The sequence below is a fragment of the Erigeron canadensis genome, chromosome 7 (genome assembly GCF_010389155.1).
Source record: "Erigeron canadensis isolate Cc75 chromosome 7, C_canadensis_v1, whole genome shotgun sequence".
NCBI classification, from domain to species: domain Eukaryota; kingdom Viridiplantae; phylum Streptophyta; class Magnoliopsida; order Asterales; family Asteraceae; genus Erigeron; species Erigeron canadensis.
This window is the reverse complement of record NC_057767.1, coordinates 34,179,942-34,201,699: the sequence shown is the minus strand read 5'-3', so window position 1 is coordinate 34,201,699 and position 21,758 is coordinate 34,179,942. Positions and strand designations below refer to the sequence as shown.

The 21,758-nt window shown below is 33.1% G+C and overlaps 2 protein-coding genes across 2 annotated transcripts; both read left to right on the top strand.

Annotated features, from left to right (window-relative positions):
* The first annotated feature begins 436 nt into the window (after positions 1 to 436).
* Positions 437 to 10,591, top strand: LOC122607824 (poly [ADP-ribose] polymerase 1). The gene is made up of 20 exons (XM_043780878.1): positions 437 to 668; positions 1,917 to 1,966; positions 2,038 to 2,227; positions 2,741 to 2,921; positions 3,095 to 3,368; positions 3,956 to 4,151; positions 4,601 to 4,759; positions 4,834 to 4,894; positions 5,279 to 5,342; positions 6,071 to 6,322; positions 7,097 to 7,331; positions 7,673 to 7,788; positions 7,867 to 7,943; positions 8,025 to 8,185; positions 8,523 to 8,714; positions 8,836 to 8,944; positions 9,352 to 9,434; positions 9,546 to 9,683; positions 9,797 to 9,979; positions 10,304 to 10,591. Exons 1-20 carry the CDS (start codon positions 525 to 527, stop codon positions 10,349 to 10,351), a joined length of 2,913 nt encoding a protein of 970 aa, XP_043636813.1. The 5' UTR covers positions 437 to 524; the 3' UTR covers positions 10,352 to 10,591.
* A 6,727-nt stretch (positions 10,592 to 17,318) lies between these two features.
* Positions 17,319 to 18,222, top strand: LOC122608693 (LOB domain-containing protein 16-like). The gene is made up of 2 exons (XM_043781784.1): positions 17,319 to 17,655; positions 17,775 to 18,222. The coding sequence occupies exons 1-2, from the start codon at positions 17,371 to 17,373 to the stop codon at positions 18,141 to 18,143; spliced, it is 654 nt and encodes a 217-aa protein (XP_043637719.1). The 5' UTR covers positions 17,319 to 17,370; the 3' UTR covers positions 18,144 to 18,222.
* Positions 18,223 to 21,758: the final 3,536 nt, after the last annotated feature.

Here is a 21,758-nt window from a genome sequence, read left to right as displayed (position 1 = left end):
ATCACCTTTCTCTTTTATTTACTGATTTAAATAATCACATCTAACATATGTATAATACCCTTAGTAAAATTATTACAACTTACATTCCTCCACTGTTAAGATAATTACAATATCTTCATTAGATCATTAATAACCACGTTATCAAAAAACCACATCACTATCTGCTCGCTAATGCTGTCACCATTATCACCTGTTGTCTCTCTCCCCACTCTGTTGGAGTGTTGGGTACCTTTTATTTAGTATACATTTAATTATGGGAATGATTAATCTACCTAACTAAATAGGCTAATAATTCTCTTAATCATAATATTGATATAGTTGTTTTTTTTGTTTTTTTGTTTTCTGTCTCGTAGATACCTTTAATTAATCAAATTAATCTCATTTATTTTTCAAAAGAAACTTGATTACACAAAGTGCCTCACTCGAAAAAGGAATAATACTTTTTCGTCACAAAAAAATATAATATTTTCAAGAAACAGGAAGAAAACAGTGTGTTTGTGTGAGGGAGTGTTTGAGAGAAGAGAATGGCGAGTCCACCAAAGCCATGGAAGGCAGAATATGCAAAATCAGGAAGATCTGCTTGCAAAACTTGCAAAACCCCAATTGATAAAGAAGTATTACGTCTTGGAAAGATGGTTCAATCCACCAAATTTGACGGTTTTATGCCTGTAATATTATCTCACTCTCTTCCGAATTTATATATATATATATATTGGTTTTCCATTTGGGTTTTCTTGATTATAATGTAATGTGAGATGGGTTTCATTCAATACTTGCTTATGGCTTTAATCTTTGACATTTTCTTAGGTTTCTTGTTTTAAAATTTGGTCTTTTTTAGGTTTTCTTGCTTTTTAGTGTTTTAAATAGTGAAATGGCAATGGGGTTTCTTTCAAGTTTCAAACTTTTACATTTTTTTTTCGGTTTCTTGAATATTAGTGTTTCAAATAGTGTATTGGTAAATGGTTTTTTTGTTTCAAGTTTCAAACTTGTACATTATTTTAGGTTTTGTGGCTTTTATTGGTTCATATTTTCTAATGGTAAATGTGTTTATGTCAATGCCTTTTTATTGCTTTAATTTTTGACATTGTTTATTTTGTTTTTATGTTTAATTTATTGTTTCAGATAGTGATGAAATATTAAAAGGGTTTTCTTAATAATGTCAAATTTAAGGGCTAGTTAGTGTTGAAGGAACCCCATTTTGAGTATACCTAGTATTTGATATGGTTATTTTTTTGGTGAAAAGTAAATATTTACATTGTTGCATGAGAGTCGAATGAATATCAGTAGCTTATTGCCAATTATATATATATATATATATATATATATGAAGTAAAGAAGTGACCCTACCTACATGTAAAGGTCAAAATGAACTCATTAGCATTGCCATACATAGGTAGATAGATTGATAGTTAGAGAAGAGGGAGGGGGGGGGGGGGGGTTCGGATAAAAGCTGGATTTATATTCTGCCTAATTGTTTATTGTAATGTTTTTTTCCATAATTTATTTCAAGTGTTCTTACCAATGGCAAATACAATGGATATCTTGCATATTTGAGAGTATAATAGCTATTTAAACATAGACACCTACTATACAACAACAATACCCAATACCATCAACGTCGAGGTATGGGGGGGCGAGATGTATACAGTCACACCTCTACCCAATGGTAGAGTGACTGCCTACAGATATAAACTCCAATTATCATGGTTATAAATGCGATCTACAGGTTTAGTTTTGCAGAGTTCCATTAAGGTGTATCTAAGTATTTTTCATCCCCTATTCACTTCAAATGTGGTATTCTAGTAAAAGTAGTCACTTTCTTTTTGGTTTTGCAGGACGGGTTTGTTAGTTTATATACACATTTAGTCTGTTACAAATTGTTTTTAGTAATGATTACTTGTGTGCTGGTTGAACAGATGTGGAATCATGCTCGGTGCATCTTGAAGAAGGCAAAACAAATTAAATCGTGCGTATTTTTTTCGTAGTTATGTTTTTTGATTGTTCTTTTATTCTTTTGATTAAAATCTGTTCATTTAGGTGTGATGATGTAGAAGGCATTGAAACACTTCGTTGGGAAGATCAGCAGAAGATAAGACAGTATGTAGAAGGTGGTGGCAGCGGATCCCCAAGTTCATCTGCTTCCACTGCTACAAAATGCACAATTGAAGCTTCAAAAACTCCTCGTGCTACTTGTAAGATCTGCAAAGAAAAGATTACCACAGGAGAGGTTAGCAATTTGTCTTGAAAGTGGCAAAATGGGCGGGTCGTCAGCTTGGATAATGGGTCAAATCGGGTAATCATGGTGCGAGTCAGAATGGATTGGGCTCACTATCATCAGATTTTGTCCAAAGTTTATAAATTGCCAAATCAAACAGTTTGCATGTCAAATATGATTACAAGAAAATTGGTTATGTCAGTTAACATAATTTTTTTGATAGGCTGACCCGCAATGGGTGTTATTTCAGTTACGAAAAGCATATTCGAGATATAAGCTATGTTTAACATGCTATACAATTTATTACATAAAAATAGGTGTCCCTAAAAATAATTTTCAAGCACCACATACAACACTTTAGTGCACCTTAACCAAAGTTTTAAGGGCTATATTGAGCATACCCCTTAAAAATATACCACATATAATTCTTTTTACCTCTTTTATTACCGCCATCAGATCGAAATCCTGTAATTTTTTTCTCAAGGTTATTGTTTGCAAATGTAATTTGAGCTTTTCCATGGGTAGGTTCGTATATCTAGTAAGCCTGAGGGTCCAGGTGCTAGAGGCTTGGCATGGCATCATGCTAAATGTTTCATGGAGTCTTTTCCAGCTATTCAACCTAAAAGTTTGGATGGTTGGGAAAGCCTGTCAGGTTCAGACAAAAAAACCGTTGATTCAATGTTCAAGGTTTCAACTACCAAAGAAGGTAAAGTCAAGTTTGGCAAATTTGCAGCATATATCATCCTATTTTTCCTTTAAAATGGTTGCTAGATGAAGTGAATGTGCATTGCTATTAATTGCATTTGCTCGTTACATTTCACAAGTTTTTGCTGTTAGTTCCGTTTATGCTGGTACTTGACATTTATGCTTGATATTCAGGCAAAGAAGAAGTGAAGGAGGAGAAAGAGACCGTAAAAGGAAGCTCTAAACGTAAAGCAACTGTTGACCGTGACGAGAAGTCAAAGATAGCTAAGACCGAAGATTGTGAGCCAGAACCATCTAAGTTGAATAGTCTACTAGAGGCCCAAACGAAAGAATTATGGGCTCTTAAAGATGATCTTAAAAAGAATGTATCAACAGCAGAGTTGCGGGAAATGCTCGAAGCTAATAATCAATCTTCATCAGGATCTGAACTTGACCTGCGTGACCGCTGGTAATTTCTTTCTTTCAACTCTTTATGGCTATAAATTATAACTTTTATAACGGTTTCTTTTGCTATCCAACTTCGTTAATGGATATAAAGTTGACTGTAATCCTACTATTAGATCGTTAACTATTTTTTAAGATTAAAAGACGCATTATTTTGCATGGTGTGGGTCATTGGTATAGGTAACCTAGATAGTAGTAGTTACATACACATTATTGGTGGAAATATTTACTGATGTATTAGTCAATTCGGGTGATGTTTTATCTCTAACTGTTCATATTGGCAAGTTCCGAAAGTTACGCTAAAAAGGTAGCTCTTTAAGTTGGTTAAAAGTCACCTAAACTGGTCAAAATATATTTTAACATGTTACCAGTTACCAAATGGTACATTTTGCCACCTCTAGGTAAGAACTACCATCTTAAATTTAATCCGGGGATGCAGGTTTAATTAAATAGTTTTTTTTAATATATGTATTTACGCTAGAATTTTTCTAAGGTATGCACACCTAGAGGGTCCTTGATTAACTCATTGTTATTATTTATGTCGAATATGCTTTTCATAAGGGTTTTCTTGTTTCCAATTTCTTTAATCAGTGCTGATGGGATGCTATTTGGACCACTTGAAATTTGTTCAATGTGTTCTGGGCATCTTCATTATTCGGAAGGTACTTATAAATGCAGAGGATTTCTAACTGAATGGAGCAAGTGTGCCTACTCCACTTCCAAGCCTGCTCGCTCGAAAGGAAAATGGAAGATTCCAGAGGAAACGAAAAACCAATATCTGAAGAAGGTAATGAGTCAGGCTGCATTTATAGTTTTAGTTGGATAAATTTTCTGGGTTGATTTGGGTTACGTTCCACCTTTAATGAGTCAAATTGGTTAAGCTTAAAAGATTTAACTAAAAAGGAAATGGGTCAAATGGGATGAAAATCATTCGGAATCTAACCTCCGAAACCACTTTTGACAATATAAAGGTTAGATTTTCATGGTAATACTGGAATATATAATTATAGTAATATCTTGGCGCATTAATCAGTTGTTTTCTTAATTTTCGTATCAGATCAAGTGTTTATAAATGGAAAGGATAAAATGTGTTTACGTGTCTTGACAACCTATTCCAGCTAAAAAAAACAGTTTCTACCCTTTACCCAACCGGATGACCCACCCACTTTGCCACTTATGGCTTGAATTGTAGCGGTCACACAAATTCTAACCATCCTCTTAATTGATGATCTTCAGTGGTTTAAGACACAACCCCTCAAAAAGCCTACTCGGATAATGCCTCCACCTTCACCTGCTCCTGGAAAACTAGCTGGTAACGGAACATCTCAGTCATCCTACAGTGAGAATTTGGGAGATTTGAAAGTTTCAATTATCAGTTTTTCTTCTAACACTCTGGTACTATTTCCATTAGATCGTCTTAATCAAATGTACTCGAACCATGCAACTTTCTGATGGATGCTACTGTGTAGGATGAGTGGAAGACCAAAGTTGAAAGCGTGGGTGGAGAGTTTCATGCGAAACTCAAGAAAGGTATGTTTTTAACTTGAAACCGTCGATTACAACTTAAAAAAGGTGAGGTGGCAATTATGACCTGTTTTCTTATGAATGGCTTGATGCGGGTATGTTCTATCTCTAACAGTTCAAGCGATGAAATTAAAAATATTAGCTTAAAAAGCAGGTCGGATAAGATTTGTTATTATATTTGGTAATGGTAACTAGTTATTAATAAAAATGAAAATTTCTGGGCAATTCTGTGACAACCTAACCCGACCTGCACTAAAGTTACCAGTTTTTGACCCATCACCCAACCTGTTCGACCACCTTTTTTTTTGCCACCTCCACCGTATAGGTATCTTTACACCCATTTTTAAGTTTGCGTGGCTTAATATATCGCACTTTTGTGTAATGTGGCAGACACACACTGCTTAGTTGTAATTGGAGTGCCAGATAATCTGAATGCTGAGACGAGGAAGGCAAGGTAGCACTTTTTTTGTTGGGTTGTTTGGATTCGTGTTAAGCTGAATATAGAGATATAAGCGTGCAAATAGTAGGTTTTAGCATTTTGGTTAACTCGTTATGATTGTCATTTTGTTACTATATAGAGGCCAAATAATCAGAATTTGATATGTACTGATGAGTTGTAAGACACCTAGTTACCGAGGTCAACCTATCTATTTTAACTTAGCTTTAAGCAAGTGTATATTGATTCTGATTCTGATTTTACAAGCTGCAATAACCACTTACACAGCCTAAGTCACATTAGCTGTCAGTCTGCTTTCTTGCTTACACCACTTGAAACTTCTTTACTGAGTATATCCAACACTATGACCACATTTTCATTCTCAGGTACCACACAAGTAGATACGGCAATCTTGACCCATTTACTTGTGAATGTGTCCGTTCGGGTATATTTGATCTCCAATTAGAACGGGCGGAAGTCTTTGAGAATTTATTTTTGAAGCATATAATCCTTCAAATCATTTTATTCAAACAAGTTAGATTATCGTTGAAGTAATATAATTCTTCAATCACATTTAACATCCTATATTGATATCAGAATTTAAAAAAAAAAAAAATTAGAGCAAGATTTTTGAATCCATCTAACCTCAACAAAAGTTACTATTCCAATTGCACATTTCCACGTCACATGTCTATGATATTATTGTGGGTGGGATTCTGAGTTTGTGTTTGTTCGAGCTTTGACAGGAGGATGAAGATACCCATTGTAAGGGAAGATTATCTGGTTGACTGCTTTGAAAGAAATAAGAAACTTCGTTTTGATATGTATAAGATCGAATCCGCTGAAGAGTCCAAAAGCATGGTTACTGTTAAAGTCAAAGGGCGGAGCGCTGTGCATGAATCATCAGGTCTGCAAGACACAGGCCATATCTTAGAACATGGCAAGAGCATTTATAATACAACTTTGAGCTTAGCGGACCTATCCACAGGCATCAACAGGTTATTTATTCTAACTAAATATTATCATTTTTTGTATATAACTGGTTTATTGGGAAACAATTAGCTTACATACATCATGGTTTGATGATGCTTTAGCGATGTCACATCCAAGATTTTGAATCATGTAATGTACAGCCATTATAAACCTGTTGGGGAATGCATTATAGTACGAGGCTTTTGTTATAACTTTCTATCATTCCGTGAATGACTATGACCGGAAATACTCTGGAAGCACATATTTACTCTTGATTTTTTGTCTGGATGTGCTGGGTAATGGGTCACAAAGGTGTCAGTTTGAAATTGGTTATACACGGTAGATCCTGTCTTTGGGTTGACCTGCAAAACAATTTTGTTCATATTTTACTACTCTCTTTATATTATGTTTACAATAACGATATATGTTACTGAATAAAATTATTTTGGAATTTTTATGCATTAAAAAAGACTTTGTGGGATGTTCCCAACCCCTTTGGTATATTTTGTTACCAGCTAATGGTTTTTTATATGACGTGTTGACCCGTTGAGATCAAAACAAAAACCCAACCCATTTATAAGCTGATGGGTCAAAATTGCAAACTATACTTACAAGGTATGTACTACCTTGACAAATATTATCAAGGCATGCCCTGTAGCAACATTTTTTTACATTATAAAACTCACAAGGGGGGAAGATAGTTGGTTGATTCTTGTAGATTGTTTTGACATATATTTGTGCATCCTTATTATTAATTCTCACAAAGGCTTCATGTCCCTGGTTTCTTTTTTGCATGAAAGTTGTTATATCCTTCAGATCATTGAAGATGATAAGGGATCAGATTGTCATGTGTTCCGAAAGTGGGGCCGAGTTGGCAATGAAAAAATCGGAGGAGTCAAGCTGGAAGAGATGTCAAAGGCAGATGCAATTATAGAATTCAAACGACTGTTTCTTGAAAAGACGGGAAATACATGGGAATCTTGGGAACAAAAGACGCTTCAGAAGCAACCTGGGAAATTCTATCCATTGGATATTGTATTGACAATCTTCCTTAGTTATTTCATGAAAGAGGTGGCAAATGGGTGGGTTGGGTACCAGGTCAAAAAGGATTTGGGTCAACTAAAGTAATTTTCTGACACTGCTCATGTCAGTCAACCGGGCAACACTTTTTTGTTCTTTTATCTTTACTAATTTTACAGATGGTTCATGTATTAAGGGCTAATTGCATAGTTAATCAAAACGTAGAAATTTTGAACGCTTTTTAAAATAAATGGGTTGACATTTCTGCCTCAATTTTCTCATGGTGTACTTTAAAACATGATCACGAGTCACATTTCATTTGCTTCCACGAATGCTTAAAGTTCTTGATCTTGCAGGATTATGGGGTGAATAAAGATTCACCTCAGAAGAACAAGTTTAAAGATGCTAAAAGTGAACTTGCTCCCCCACTAGCTGAGTTGATGAAGATGTTGTTTAATGTGGAAACATACCGGTAGATACACTTTTTGTTTTTGTTAGTATACACTTATGCTTAAAGAAGGGATCTTTTACATAATCTTGAACTTTGCAGAGCTGCAATGATGGAATTTGAGATTAATATGGCGGAAATGCCCCTTGGGAAGCTTAGCAAAAGTAATATCCAGAAAGGTACTGAAAACTGTTGATGAATATACTATCATGTTACTGATGTATATAAAGTATTATACAAGGAACAGTTTGTTTTTGCAGGTTTTGAAGTATTGACGGAGCTTCAGAATCTACTAAACCAGGTGACTGATAATCCTGCAGTCAAAGAAAGCATGATCGTTGATGCGAGCAACCGATTTTTTACAGTCATTCCCTCTGTTCATCCACATGTAATTAAGGATGAAGATGACTTTAAATTGAAGGTAACAGAGTTATTTTTTGTGTCTTTTTATGCTTGTGATATTTTGTTTCATAATAGATTCAATAAATTTTACAAGATTTGAAAATTTTTTGGTAGAGGTGGCAAGACTGACACGTTTGGCAGTCAAGATGGCTTCAAGTCAAAGTGGGCTGTGTTGGGTCTACTAGCCGTTTGATTAGTTAACTCATTTTTAGTTAAATGGGTAGAAACCATCACCTCTAACTCACTACCCACCTGAACAAATAAGAAAAAAACGAAGACGACAAAAGATTAGTTATTTTTTTGTAATTTGCATCATTCCCTATGTAAATGTAATTGCCTCTTTTGCGCTTTTGTAGGTTAAAATGCTAGAAGCACTTCAAGATATTGAAATAGCTTCTAAGATAGTAGGGTTTGATGTTGACAACGGTGATTCTCTTGATGATAAATATAGAAAGCTTCAATGTGAAATGGTCCCTCTTTCCCATGATAGTGAAGATTATCGGTTGGTTGAGAAGTATCTCCAAACTACACATGCACCTACGCATACGGTGCGTCTACTTCCACCCCTATTTATCTCATTTATGCTTTAAAACATTCAAATTGTAGTTTCTTGGGTTTTTTTCCGTCTTTTCACATAATATTTGTGCTGAACTTTGGCCTTATATGTAGGATTGGGCACTTGAACTTGAAGAAGTATTTACGGTTGAAAGACGAGGAGAGTTTGAAAAGTTCTCACCGTATAAAAATAAACTTAAAAACAAGATGCTCCTTTGGCATGGTGAGTATGATGTTTGATAATTCGTTTTTCATAGAATGACCAAATTGGCCGACCTGAATATAATTAAAGTTTGTTCGTGTTGAGAGTTAGTAAACATAAGTTCTAAAGTTTAGGTTTGGATGGGTTTGGTTGATTTTGAGGTTTTTATGTGGGCAATATAAGGTCAATATGTAATACAGTACTTTGTATACTAAATATGATAACTACAAATTGACTCTTAAACTATAATTCCAAATTGACTGGTTTCATTCAAGCTGTTTTTTTTTTATTTCTTTATATTTTTTACACATTTGACTCTTAAATTATAACCTCAAATTCACATTTTTCGTATAAATGAGTAGACTTAAACATTTTCTTCTTAAAATCATCACGTGTTACTAAAATATAGTGTTTTGATACTTTCATAGGTTCACGGTTGACAAACTTTGTTGGTATATTAAGCCAAGGACTACGAATAGCTCCACCTGAAGCTCCAGCAACTGGTTATATGGTTCTCTCTCTCTCTCTCTCTCCCCACACACGCATACACATAATGCACAGTTGTTAAGTGACCATATTGACCGACTGATGATTGAGAAATCAAATCTATTGTGATGTGTAGTTTGGCAAAGGGGTTTATTTTGCGGACTTGGTCAGCAAAAGTGCTCAATATTGTTTCACCGACAAGAAAAATCCAGTGGGTTTGATGCTACTTAGTGAAGTTGCTTTAGGCGAGATGTATGAGCTGAAGAAGGCCAAGGTCTGTGTTTTTTGTATAATATATTTGTCTTATAAGTTATAACATGGCTTTTTTACATGACTGTATATTCCTAGCGATGGGTAACATGTTTTGAATTTAATTTTTTTTTTTAGTATATTGATAAACCTCCAAAAGGAAAAGACTCGACTAAAGGGCTTGGCAAGAAAATCCCTAACGAGTCCGAACACATTACGTGGAGGGATGATGTTGTCGTGCCTTGTGGAAAACCGTTATCATCAAATGTTAAGGCATCTGAGTTAATGTATAATGAGTACATAGTCTACAACACTGATCAAGTAAGTTCATCTGTTCCTTTACATTATTGGAAACTTTTCTCGTAAACTAAGAATTACAGCATATTCTACGATGCCATTAACCATTTTCATTTTATGGCTTCCTTTTGTTGCAACTGATTAGCTGAGTCCAATAATTTGAATCATTGATTATTAAATAGTTATTATCAAAATGATATTATCCAAACACCAGAAACAGATGATTTCCATGACACATCCAAAAACACCTTAATTGCCCTTTTTGTAACTGTTTTAACAGATCATGATTCATTAGGAATCGTAACTATCCTGCACAACTAATGTTTGGATGCTAAATTATTTTGACAGGTTAAGCTGCAGTTCTTGCTGAAGGTGCGTTTTCATCACAAAAGGTAAAAATGAAAAATGCACAATGTACAAAAAGATGGTAGTTTTATTTTGTTTATAAAAAAATTTGAATGCTAGTAGTGGATCGACGCTTATTGCTTAAAGATCTTTTTTTGGGGTTTACTTGGAGATCTTAAGTAAAGCGTTTCGTTATGTAGTTTGGAATGCTTTTGTAACCGAAGCAATTTCTATGTTTTTAGTAATGTAATTGCAAATGGTTTAATTTCTAACCATGATATTTATTTGTGATTGGTTCACGTACTAAGTCATGTTTAGAGTTTATTTGATCAGCTATTCGATTCAGATTCACTCTTTCAAGAGTTCCATTATAAATTCATAAATACATATAGATCCCCATCTTTCTTTGTTCACGCTGATGAACACTAGACACCCGTGTGCACACCCAGGCATGCAAACTCACATAGTGTCTTTGACTCTATGTACTCGAAGTCTCAAGCCCATTCTTTTTACATGTGATGCAACCAACCAACGTCAACTCAGTCTTTTTTGGTTTTCCCGAGCTATAAGATAATATATTTTTATGGTTTTATATGACTCCATAGCTTTGACCCCCGCCTCTCATTATTCGTTGATGGAACCGAATTTTGATGGTTGGACGATGGCTGATGTCATTCAGTGAAGATGATTGTCATCCGCATTTTGGGTTGAAAAACAATGAGTTTTCACATCACATATCACTAACTTTTTTTGATCCGAGTCGGTTATAATGTAGTCACTGTGTAATGAGTTCAAACCAGTTAAAATTTATTCTACAAGTCTTTTGAGTTTTACTTTTCTAATATGGAACTATCTACTAATTAAAAAACTTAATCATTTAAGTTACTTTACAAATAGGTGTTTACATCACCCTGGTAGCATAAAGAGTATGAATATTGGTAGCATTCAAAGTTATGCAACCAAGTGGTGGCTAGATAGTGATGTTGATGGGTATTAATATATTTATACAGTTTTTTATTCTTGTTGAATGAAGCACTATGAATGTTACCGTTTATCATAGTTGATTTACAACCTTTCCAAAAAGAAAAAAGCTTCACAAGTTTAGTGTCTCAACATATGTTTATATGAGGTGCGAGGTCATCTATCATATTCGCGTTTGAGGGTCTTGTTTATTCGTTATTGGCCAAAACTTTGACAGAACCACGCTGCTTCGTCACAAGGGCGCTATGTACAAAGCTTCAATACTTAACTGTATTCTGTTTTGAACGACAAATCTATTCTACTTCTATATCACTCAAATAATCCAAAACCGCTAATGTTAGGGATTGAACTTTGGACTTTATTTGAAGAAAAAGTCTTGAACGGGGTAGGCTAACCCTACATTGTGTTACTTCAAGTGTATGGGAGGTGCCAAATTCCAAACTTTTGGAAGTTATAAAGTTTTTCAACGTCAAAAGACTTGACCATTTTTTTTTTTCTTGTTCATCCCTAATAATAAGGGAATACCCGGGTTCCACCAAATCTAAAAAATGGGTTAAATTTGTAAGTTAGTGTTAATCAAGTGTAGTAATCGCCCATTAAATAATTAATTTTAATTAATCAAATGCCGGTGATGTAGTCAGCTAATTGACACGTGGCGGTGGCAACAAGACAAGGAACAGCAGTGCGGCTACGTTCGGCGGAAAAATGTTACTTTAAATACCCTTTTAATATAATCTAATTTACATATGGACCCCATTCTTTTCCCTTACTAATCGCTCATAAAAGTTGACTTTAATAGTACAATTAAAATTTAATTAACTTATCATTGCCCATTAATTATTTCTTTTATAATTCTAGTAATAATTATATTTTAGTACATGTAAGTTATATATTTAATCAAAGCTGAATATATTTGATGTAACTTATAGTACGTGATTGCATCAATGAATATCAAAATTTTGTATACGTTCATTCATACTACAAGAATATTTGGGGCATATAATTATTATATATAGGGGGATGGATATTAACGTTACACATAGAAGCACCAAAAGACCTTCCATATTAGAATTTTTTTTTTTTTTAACGTTAAACAACTTGAACTTTTAGCAGGAGATCCTAGTACAAGCTACTCGTACTAATTAATATACAGTTACTTAATTGGAAAACTGTTTTCGAAATTTAAATAATTCCTACATTATATAAATCTCACTTCAAAATTTGTTAGTTATTGCCTATGTGACATGCTTAAAAATGCAAGAAAGCCCAAAAATCATTACAATATTGCTCCTTGGAAGGTCTACGGATTAGTTATTTTTATAAGAAGTTCAAATTTTTGAAAACGGATTAGTTATGCTTTCAAAAAGTTCAAATTTTCGAAAATTTGAATATGTAACCGTTCGTGTATTACTTGTGGCGGTTACTTCCTTGCATGTCTATGTCTATATAAGGCCACTTCCATTCAGTTTTAAGGCATTTCAAAACGTAAACACATAACAGATCAATTTTAGCATGACTTCACTAAACCATATTTCAATTAGAAATTTGCGTCCAGATAATAAGCCATGTACGATAACGGTTAGAATATGCGGCTATGGAAGCAACCTCTATATGGAGATGTTAATAACATAGGTAGTATTGAGATGATCCTGATGAACGAACATGTAAGTATTCATTGTTTGTGAATTTTTCTTTTTTTGATTAAATTACTTTTTAACATAACTTTCTTTCGAATTTATAACTAGCTTTTTAACATTCTAATGTATAAACATTTTCATTTTGACAGTTTGATAAAGTGGTTGTTGTTGCAACAATCGGTTTTATTCCAACCGACCAGTTATGGTATTCAATGGAATGTGTGAACTGTTCTCAAGAAGTTAAGTTGACTGGTCTCTACATGGATGCATTCGACATTATTGATGCTTTAAGGGACAACAAAATGTGGATTTGTTGTTCATGTAACAAGGAAGGAGTTCTCATCAATCCTATGTATATATTTATATTTCATATTAAAACTCTATAATCATTAAGTTGTGTGGTAAAATTGTATATCTGTTTTTTTTTGTAGGTTTAATGTGCAAGTTAGGATTGTAGATGCAACTGGTGCTATTGGAGTTAAAGTGAATGATCAACAAATTTCAAATCTTATACAAATAAGAGTCTGTCAAATTTGTGATGAAAATTATGAGGTATATTTGGTTTATTTTAGTGCTAAATAAGACTTTTTTATATGCATTTTAGGTCATTAGTTTTGTTTTAAAATGGTCATTAGTTGTAATAGGAGTACATTTACTTTGCTACATGCATGCTTGAACCGGTGTGAAAGAAATTATTTAAGGTTATAGCGCATCCACGTGGGTCTATATATCAAAGTGGGGGAAAATTCATAATACTTATAACATCCAGGTAACCAACATAATCCTTCTTATATGCGTCTACTATGGGCAATCAATTTTATAATTTCTCTCTGGCGTGCAATGTACGCGTTTTAAGCCCTCGTGTATCATTAATAAATCCCAAGATATATCTAGCATTCTTCTTCTTTAAATTAATCAACTCATAAGAATATTTTTATTATGTCCAACTCAATTATATTTATTCATTGATACAATCTTAAAATAAAGTTTAAACAAAAATTATTTAGGTTGTCCGTGCATCGCACGGGGTCTAAGCACTAGTTAAGTAATAAACATCAACTTAAAATGTACATTCTATAAAATTTAACTATCAAACGGTAAACGGATGATCTCTTTTTCTGTTCGGGTCACCTGATGGAAACGAGTTTTTTCGACTCACTGTTAGCGATCTAACTGAGTTATTTTCTTTTAGTTTCCCATTATCTTACTGGCTATTTTTAAGATGTTTATTTAAGAAGGTTTAAACTTAACTTCTTGTTAGGAACTTAACAATATGACTTCTGACTAGCTCGTCTAATTGGTGTTCATGTTTGATTTTCACCACTTCAAATAAGTAATCGTAAGTAAGTATATGAGGTTAACTGGAGTGAGACAACTTCCCAAGGAGGAGACTTGCACCATGTGGTGCCATGTCACCAAATAGGTAGCCTCTTTAAAATGGGGGAGTGAGGCTATTTAGTTGGGTAAGGGGACTTCTAACAAATGGCATTAGGATATTGGTTGATGATGAAAGAGAGACGGACGATGAATATAAGTCACCAGAATATGCTTTTTTTTGGGGTCGCCATATTAGATTGGTGTTTAATTGGGGGTGATAGACTAGGCAAACAAAGGGGGAAAACGCCCACTCCATTTAGTCTGAGAGAACGAACTAAAAAAATACCACGATGGTGAGCAATATGTATTTATTTTTATACTCCAAGTTAAAATTAATATGAAAATGAAATGACGTCAAAGTTTTGTCAAATAAAATTAAATTATTTCATAAAAGCGTAGCTAGGTATATGTTGCGTATTGCTTAATATTATTAAATAAATAAATATACATACAAAATCCTCATTTACATTTGTGGTCGAGTAATGGTAAAAGAACAAATAAGTTCCCCATTATTGTGTTAATGGAATTATATTTCTAAATTAAAAGCTAAAGTTTTGGACGCCATGTCGCTATCTAACACTTTAGAAGTGCCAAATTGCAATTATGACATAACACATTAATATGTTAGATAAAAATAAAACATTGTTAGTTAAATGATTTTCAATTAAATCTTAATTAGACATAAACTTGGATATATATTTTCACTTGGAAAAATATGATTTACTGGTCGAGCATTTAGTAGTATGCAATTATTATATATTTATATAATAATAATAATGGACCTAAATGATATTATAACCGGCTTTTACTGAAAGTTGATAAATTAACCTGGATGAACATTAATAGTATCAACAAGTGTTACTAGAAAATTTTCACTGACATCAGCGCAAGGGCGGAGCTTTATTGGGGCCCGAGAGGGCCCAAGCCCCATCCGTTCAGAATTTTTCAGAATTAAAACGGATCAGTCGACCTGGTTTACGTATCTAATATAATTCAATCCGCTATGCTTTTGAAAAATTAATTTTCTTAGATGTTATTTTTTAGATATCGTGAGTTTTGGTACCCCTGAGTATTTTTTTTAGTGTTATTTTTAGTCCCATGACTTTCGGTCCCCCTATTAAATACGTCAAGATCCGCCACTGTATCAGCTACCACGACATAAAAATACGAGAATGAACAAGTTTGACAAATACTTTGTTTATTTTTAAAAGCACTTAGAAGATCATTTTTACTTTGTAAGTAAAAAAGAAACATGAACTTAAAACAAATATAAGCAGAGTAATAGACATATTTGATCTAGAAAATAATAAAAGTCAATTCTGGAAATGAGCAATGTGTAAAAATGTTTACACGATTTCCCATTCACCAAAAATATGGAAGTACAAAATTAATACTAAAGTCAGACGCATATATTTGGATGAGGATTCTTTAATTTTACAGGATCTCATTTCACTAGGCTTACATAGAAACAAAATCTATGTGTTATACAATTTTGTTCATTCTTATATTATTTGGAACGGGATTCTTTCAAATTTTTCTAACTTGACTAGTTAAGTTGGGAGAATCTTGATCCTTGATTGAAAATTAAAGGCTAAGATTAAATAAGTATCATTGAATCTTGACCCTTGATTTTCATCCAAGGGTCAAGATCCTCCCAACTTGACTAGTCAAGTTGGAAAAACTTGAGGGAATCCTCCTCCATATTATTTATGATTTTTAATGTACGAAAAAGTTATTTTATGACTAATCTTAAATTAGAACCATTAGGATCAAATTTCAATCATTTATTTTTCTCTTTCTTCTCAAATCTCAACCACTCATTTTTTTCCTCACCCTCCTCCTCCTTCCTCTTCGGCCACCATCTCCTCCTTCTTTCTTCTCCGGCGAGACAACCACCGCCACCACCATCATCTCCGACCACCCCATCCACGGTGCTTGCGCCGGAAACAAGGGCTACACCCATACCGTATCAAACCGACATCATCTTTTGGATCGCCGCCCATCAAATTCATACGATTCTCATATGCGTCAAGTGACAACCTCTTTAGAACGGATGAGGGCAACGTCCGTACCGTAGCCATCGGAAAACAAAACTGATTCCCGCCGGAAATGTCGCTGGAGATGTCGTCGCCGTTGGCCGTTGCTGGAGATGTCGCCGGATTTTGGAAAACGAAATTTGAGATTTAAAGAGAGAGAAAGAAAACTGAATGTTTGAGATTTGCTTATAATGGTCCTAATTTAATATTGGTCCTAAAATAACCCACCCCTCCTAACGCATTGGTATATATATCATCTCATATACACGGAAGTGTGATTCTTTTAGTTGCTGATGACCGGACTTCTTACTCGATTAAACCACCCTTTGAAGTGTAATTGTCCATTTAATTTCATTTGGCTGTAGCGCGCGACTTTCTATTAACTTTAACAACAATGATTTGCAACTCAAAATAATTAGTGAATGCATAAGCGCGCTATTACTCGTATATAACAAGCTATATAATTGCTCTTTCGATTCGTGATTTGAACAAGTACATAACTTTAATTAATTTTCTAAATTAAGTTTTGGGGACATGATAAACGGAATATATTTTCTCTGTTCAAGCTAAAATCTTTGACTCATATGTACGGTATCCAACGAGGCCGGGTATCTTCATGGCTGTTTTTGAACTATTTCCCTGACCACCCCCAAGATATTTACATCCGAACGTCTGGTTACAAAGTCATCTTGATAGCTAGTGTTGTGGAAAATCTTAAAAAATTAGTTAAATGTGATTTTTTGAGTCATCCAAAAAATATATATGACACGTAGAAACCTTAGAAAATCTAATTTTAGGATGTCAAAACTCAATTGGTTATATATGGTCTAAGCCTATTAAAGAATGGTTCACAAAATCTGCATAAGCCATAAGTAAGTGTCACTTTACAACCCTACAAGCACACCTTCTTTGTCTCCCTTCCTCACCTCCTTAAAACCCCTCGAGACTCTCTTATATTTTTCACCATTTCCTAGTCTCCCCGTGTGCCAAAACCTCTTGTGTTTTCTATATATATATCTTTCAGTTCCTTAATTAGTTTATGGCAACTGCCGGCACCGGCTCACCTTGTGGCGCATGCAAGTTTCTGAGGCGAAAATGTGCCACGGATTGCATCTTTGCACCTTATTTCTGCTCGGAACAAGGCCCGGCTAGGTTTGCTGCCATTCATAAAGTGTTTGGTGCAAGCAATGTTTCTAAGCTATTGCTTCATGTGCCTGTAGCTGACCGTTGTGAAGCTGTAGTCACTATTGCTTATGAAGCTCAAGCTAGAATCAAAGATCCTGTTTATGGTTGTGTTGCCCATATCTTCGCCTTGCAACAACAAGTATGCACATACATATATAAATACGAGTACACAAATATTATATACTTAAAAAATATTTTGTGATGAATTGATGCATGGTTTTACTTTCTAACTTGATTTGATAATTAATTGAATGGTAGGTTGCATGCTTACAAACACAGTTGATGCAAATGAGAGCACAAATGGCGCAAGGATTCTTCGACTCAAAAAACATAGAGACTCCATGGGCAGGATCCGCGGTGTATCAGAATTATCCAACTTTCACGAATGTTATGAATGGAAATATTTCCCCTCAAAGCTCACTTGAATCTATTGATCATAACAATGAAGGAATGGGAGTTCAAGAGAAACAACAAAATATTAATACAGATGATGATGAGCATGATCATCAGCAATACAATAATATTGATCTATCTTTTCAACAAATTTATAACAATAAGAAGAGACCTTTTCCAAGTGATGATCTAGGTGAGCTTCAAGAACTTGCTGTTAGAATGATGAGAAACTGATCAAAACTTACTTCTAATATTGTAACCCGGCCGGCCTATAGACTCCTCACTTTTTTCAAATTTGCTCTTCTTATTATCATGACATCATGTTATTTATTCATCTTATCATAAAATACTATGTTTTGCTTTTTTTTTTTGCTTTTAAACCAATATATATGTAGTTAAGTTATGTTGGAGCTTGATTAGCCATCAAAAAAGTCCCCAAAAAAACTGGTTGCCCATGCCAAGAAGCCAGGCCTAACATATAGACAACATCAGCTTCCATTTGCTTTACAACAATTTTCTTCGCCAAGATTTTTTTTGAAAGCAGTCTTTTTAATTATCTTATAGATAGAGCCGGGATATGCATGTACGTAATAGTAGACAATTCAAACGTTTGAATTCAAGTCCTAACTTAAAATTGGAAACCAGCTAGATCAGTCCATATATAAAAGTTATAATAATACTTTTATGTAACAAGAGTAATTCTTAGCAAAACAAAAGTTCATAGAAGTTTTAGTATTATACTCGTTTATTATACGGAGTATTTTGTTTTCAAATACAGTGATATTCTTAACGGATTTAACCTGTATAGACACAAATTTTTATAGTGTCACTTTTTTCAAAAACAAATAAGAGAGACGAAATTTGTTCAGCTGATCAAACACAAAATCTATTAACTTTGAGTGTTAACAAGTCCGTATGATCATAAACGTATACTGCTAGTGGTATATTGGGGACGGACAGGGGTGAAGGTTTGATAATGACAAAATAATGGGGACACATACTCTTTGACATTTTGGAAGGAAATTACCCTCGTTTCGTGAGTCATTTTGAAAAAATGTCATCTACTAAGCTAGATCGTACGTCAGGAGGAATAAAATATATGCACATAGTTTTTTGTATTTTTATCTAATTAAGATAAGTGTGTGGATAATTGGAGTTTGAATTCTATGGTGTCTTCCCTAGAATTTTAAATACTCCTTCCCTATGTACACTGTCTAAATATAATCTAACTAAAACATTTCAATAATCTCTCTACCAAAGTCGTACCTAATTGATTATATTTTGTATGGGGATTATGAAATATTGTGCTTAAGATGTACGTAAGTAGTTGTAAATTTTAGATATGGATGCCACTAACAACTTGTTTGTTTATTTATCTATTAAGTAATTGAATACGTAAAATGATTGAATGAATACATAAAGTTTGTATAAATTAAGCCAATATAATTGTTTTTTATTTATTAAATTAAAAAATAAATATATTTAATTGATTTAATAGATTAAGTCAATCAAAGATTAAGTAATAACTTTTTAATTAACAAGACTCTCAATGTAAGGTATTAGTTGATGTCGTCTTAATTATATTATTATCTATGGACCTTGTCGTTTAAATTTATTTTATTAATTTATATACATATACACACATATCTACATTGTTAATAATGGACCTTATCACCAGAGCCGATTCAGGGTGAGTACGTTATAGAATTCTCTTGCTAAAATTGTAACCACATAACCAGTTATGGAGACTTATGATTTAGTTGTCCGTAGTCAAGCTAATTAACTATTAGTTTTACTCAATTCATTTTATTTTTTTTTGGTTTTTTTTTTTTTACAAATTTCTTTTTATCAACTATTGGATTGTTTAAAGAATTTAAGTCTCATAAAACTATTTTAGAATGCTAATTAATAATCACAACTTTTTTGTGGTTAAATCTAATTTGTAGTTCATGATTTTTGTGTTTAAATCTAATTAGTAGTTCATGCTCATATATTAAAGTTCACATAGGTTGTTTTCCTCGTAAAATACATCATGTTATTCGGTAGTTTATTTTACCTTTTTAGTCTTTAACTAGAAAAATTAGGAAGTACAAGGGTTAAGACTTTTAAAAGTGTTTCTCCCGTTTGAGAGTCACTTTAAAAGTCTTACTTAAACTATCTCAAATAATTCTTAAATCACCCATGTCACAGCTCCAAAAGGTAAGAGTCTCGATCAAGTAGACTAATCTCATGCAAATAACTAGTTAATATATGATTAAATATCTTGCAATTATTTTAATTCATGCACGATCGTATTGTCTAAGTCATGCGTTTCGAACACTCTTATTTTATACACTTTCGAACTAAATCTCAATTTTATATAAAGAGATATATTATAATTGAAACCACTATCTAGTGTATAAGGTACTAATTAATAAGATGGCTCACCTAACGTAAGTTAGCTAATAACATTTATATTTATATACAATAATAAACACGGTCTTGTACTCAAATATATAGACAAAATGTCCCCTTGATTGATTATATATATTATGAGTTTAGTAGCGCCTTTCACAAGTTCTATTAGTTTCATAATTTAGTTTTGCTTAGCAAAATAATAATGTTAAACAACTCGTGCAGAATCATCATTATTCATTAAATCAGCAAAGATTAATAATTGTTAATTAAAAAAACCAAGTACACCCAGTTATTTAGCATAACACGAGTGGCTAATAGTTTAATGTTGATAAATACATTAAAATTTTGTTGAGCTGTTCAGCAAGAATAAAATAAGTGTTTAATGTTGATAAAAACAAAAATGAAATTTTTTTGATCAATCCTCTTGACTATTGTCCTTGAAAACAATCATTCTCAATATGATCGAGGTGTAAGTCGTATTTATTTGTAAAAATAAATAATTATTTGAAATGATAGAAAATAAATAGGGACACAACTTTAAAATACTTTTTGTGCATCACTGTTTACTAACGTGTACTTTTTAGTGACAAACTATACATTTTAGTTTTACTTTGATGCTTTGGATGAAAATACCCCAAATACCGTTTCTCATCAGGCCCTCAAAGAATGTATGAAATTCCAACTGTTTCAAAAGTTATTTCAAAGGTCTATAAAATTTTACTATTAGATTATAATCAAATGTCAAGATTTATTTAAAGATGATTTTTAAATCTTGACCTTTTTGATTAAAATTCAATTGTGAAGATCTCCCCAACTCGACTAATCAAGTTGAAAAACTTGAAAGAATTCCTATCGGAATACAATGAACGAGTCATCAATTTTAATTGCATCATGTGTACAATTTTATTTGTACTTTCCAACAAATTAATACATAAATAATTTTATGTTTTTTGAACATAATTAAAGTAACAGAACATCTTGATCTTGACCAAATAATTACACTTTATTGTTGAATAATTCATTATCATCAACTTGAAGACATATTACATTGAGTTTTACCCAAAAAGTTCCAAAAAGAAAATGAAAGCTAACTACAAAACAAATAAATCAAAGTGGAAAAAGGATTGAAAAAGCCCATAAAATATTAAATCTTTATGTACTTCGAGCCCATGACCCAAATAAATTTTATCTAGTCAAAAGGTTGTCAAAAATTAAAGTGTGCGTGAACAGATTAATGTTGAACAATCCATTCTTCTGCCATCATATATCATATATATGTATATTTATGATTTAATGATGATATGCTTTCTCCTTACCATGAAAAAATAAGAATAAAAATATTCTATAGTTGTTAAGATTTGAGAACGTTATAAACAATTGTGACAAAAAATTTAACGTCAATTATGAAAGTTTTAAGTAGTAGGTCTTATTTAAGTTAGGAATGATATACGA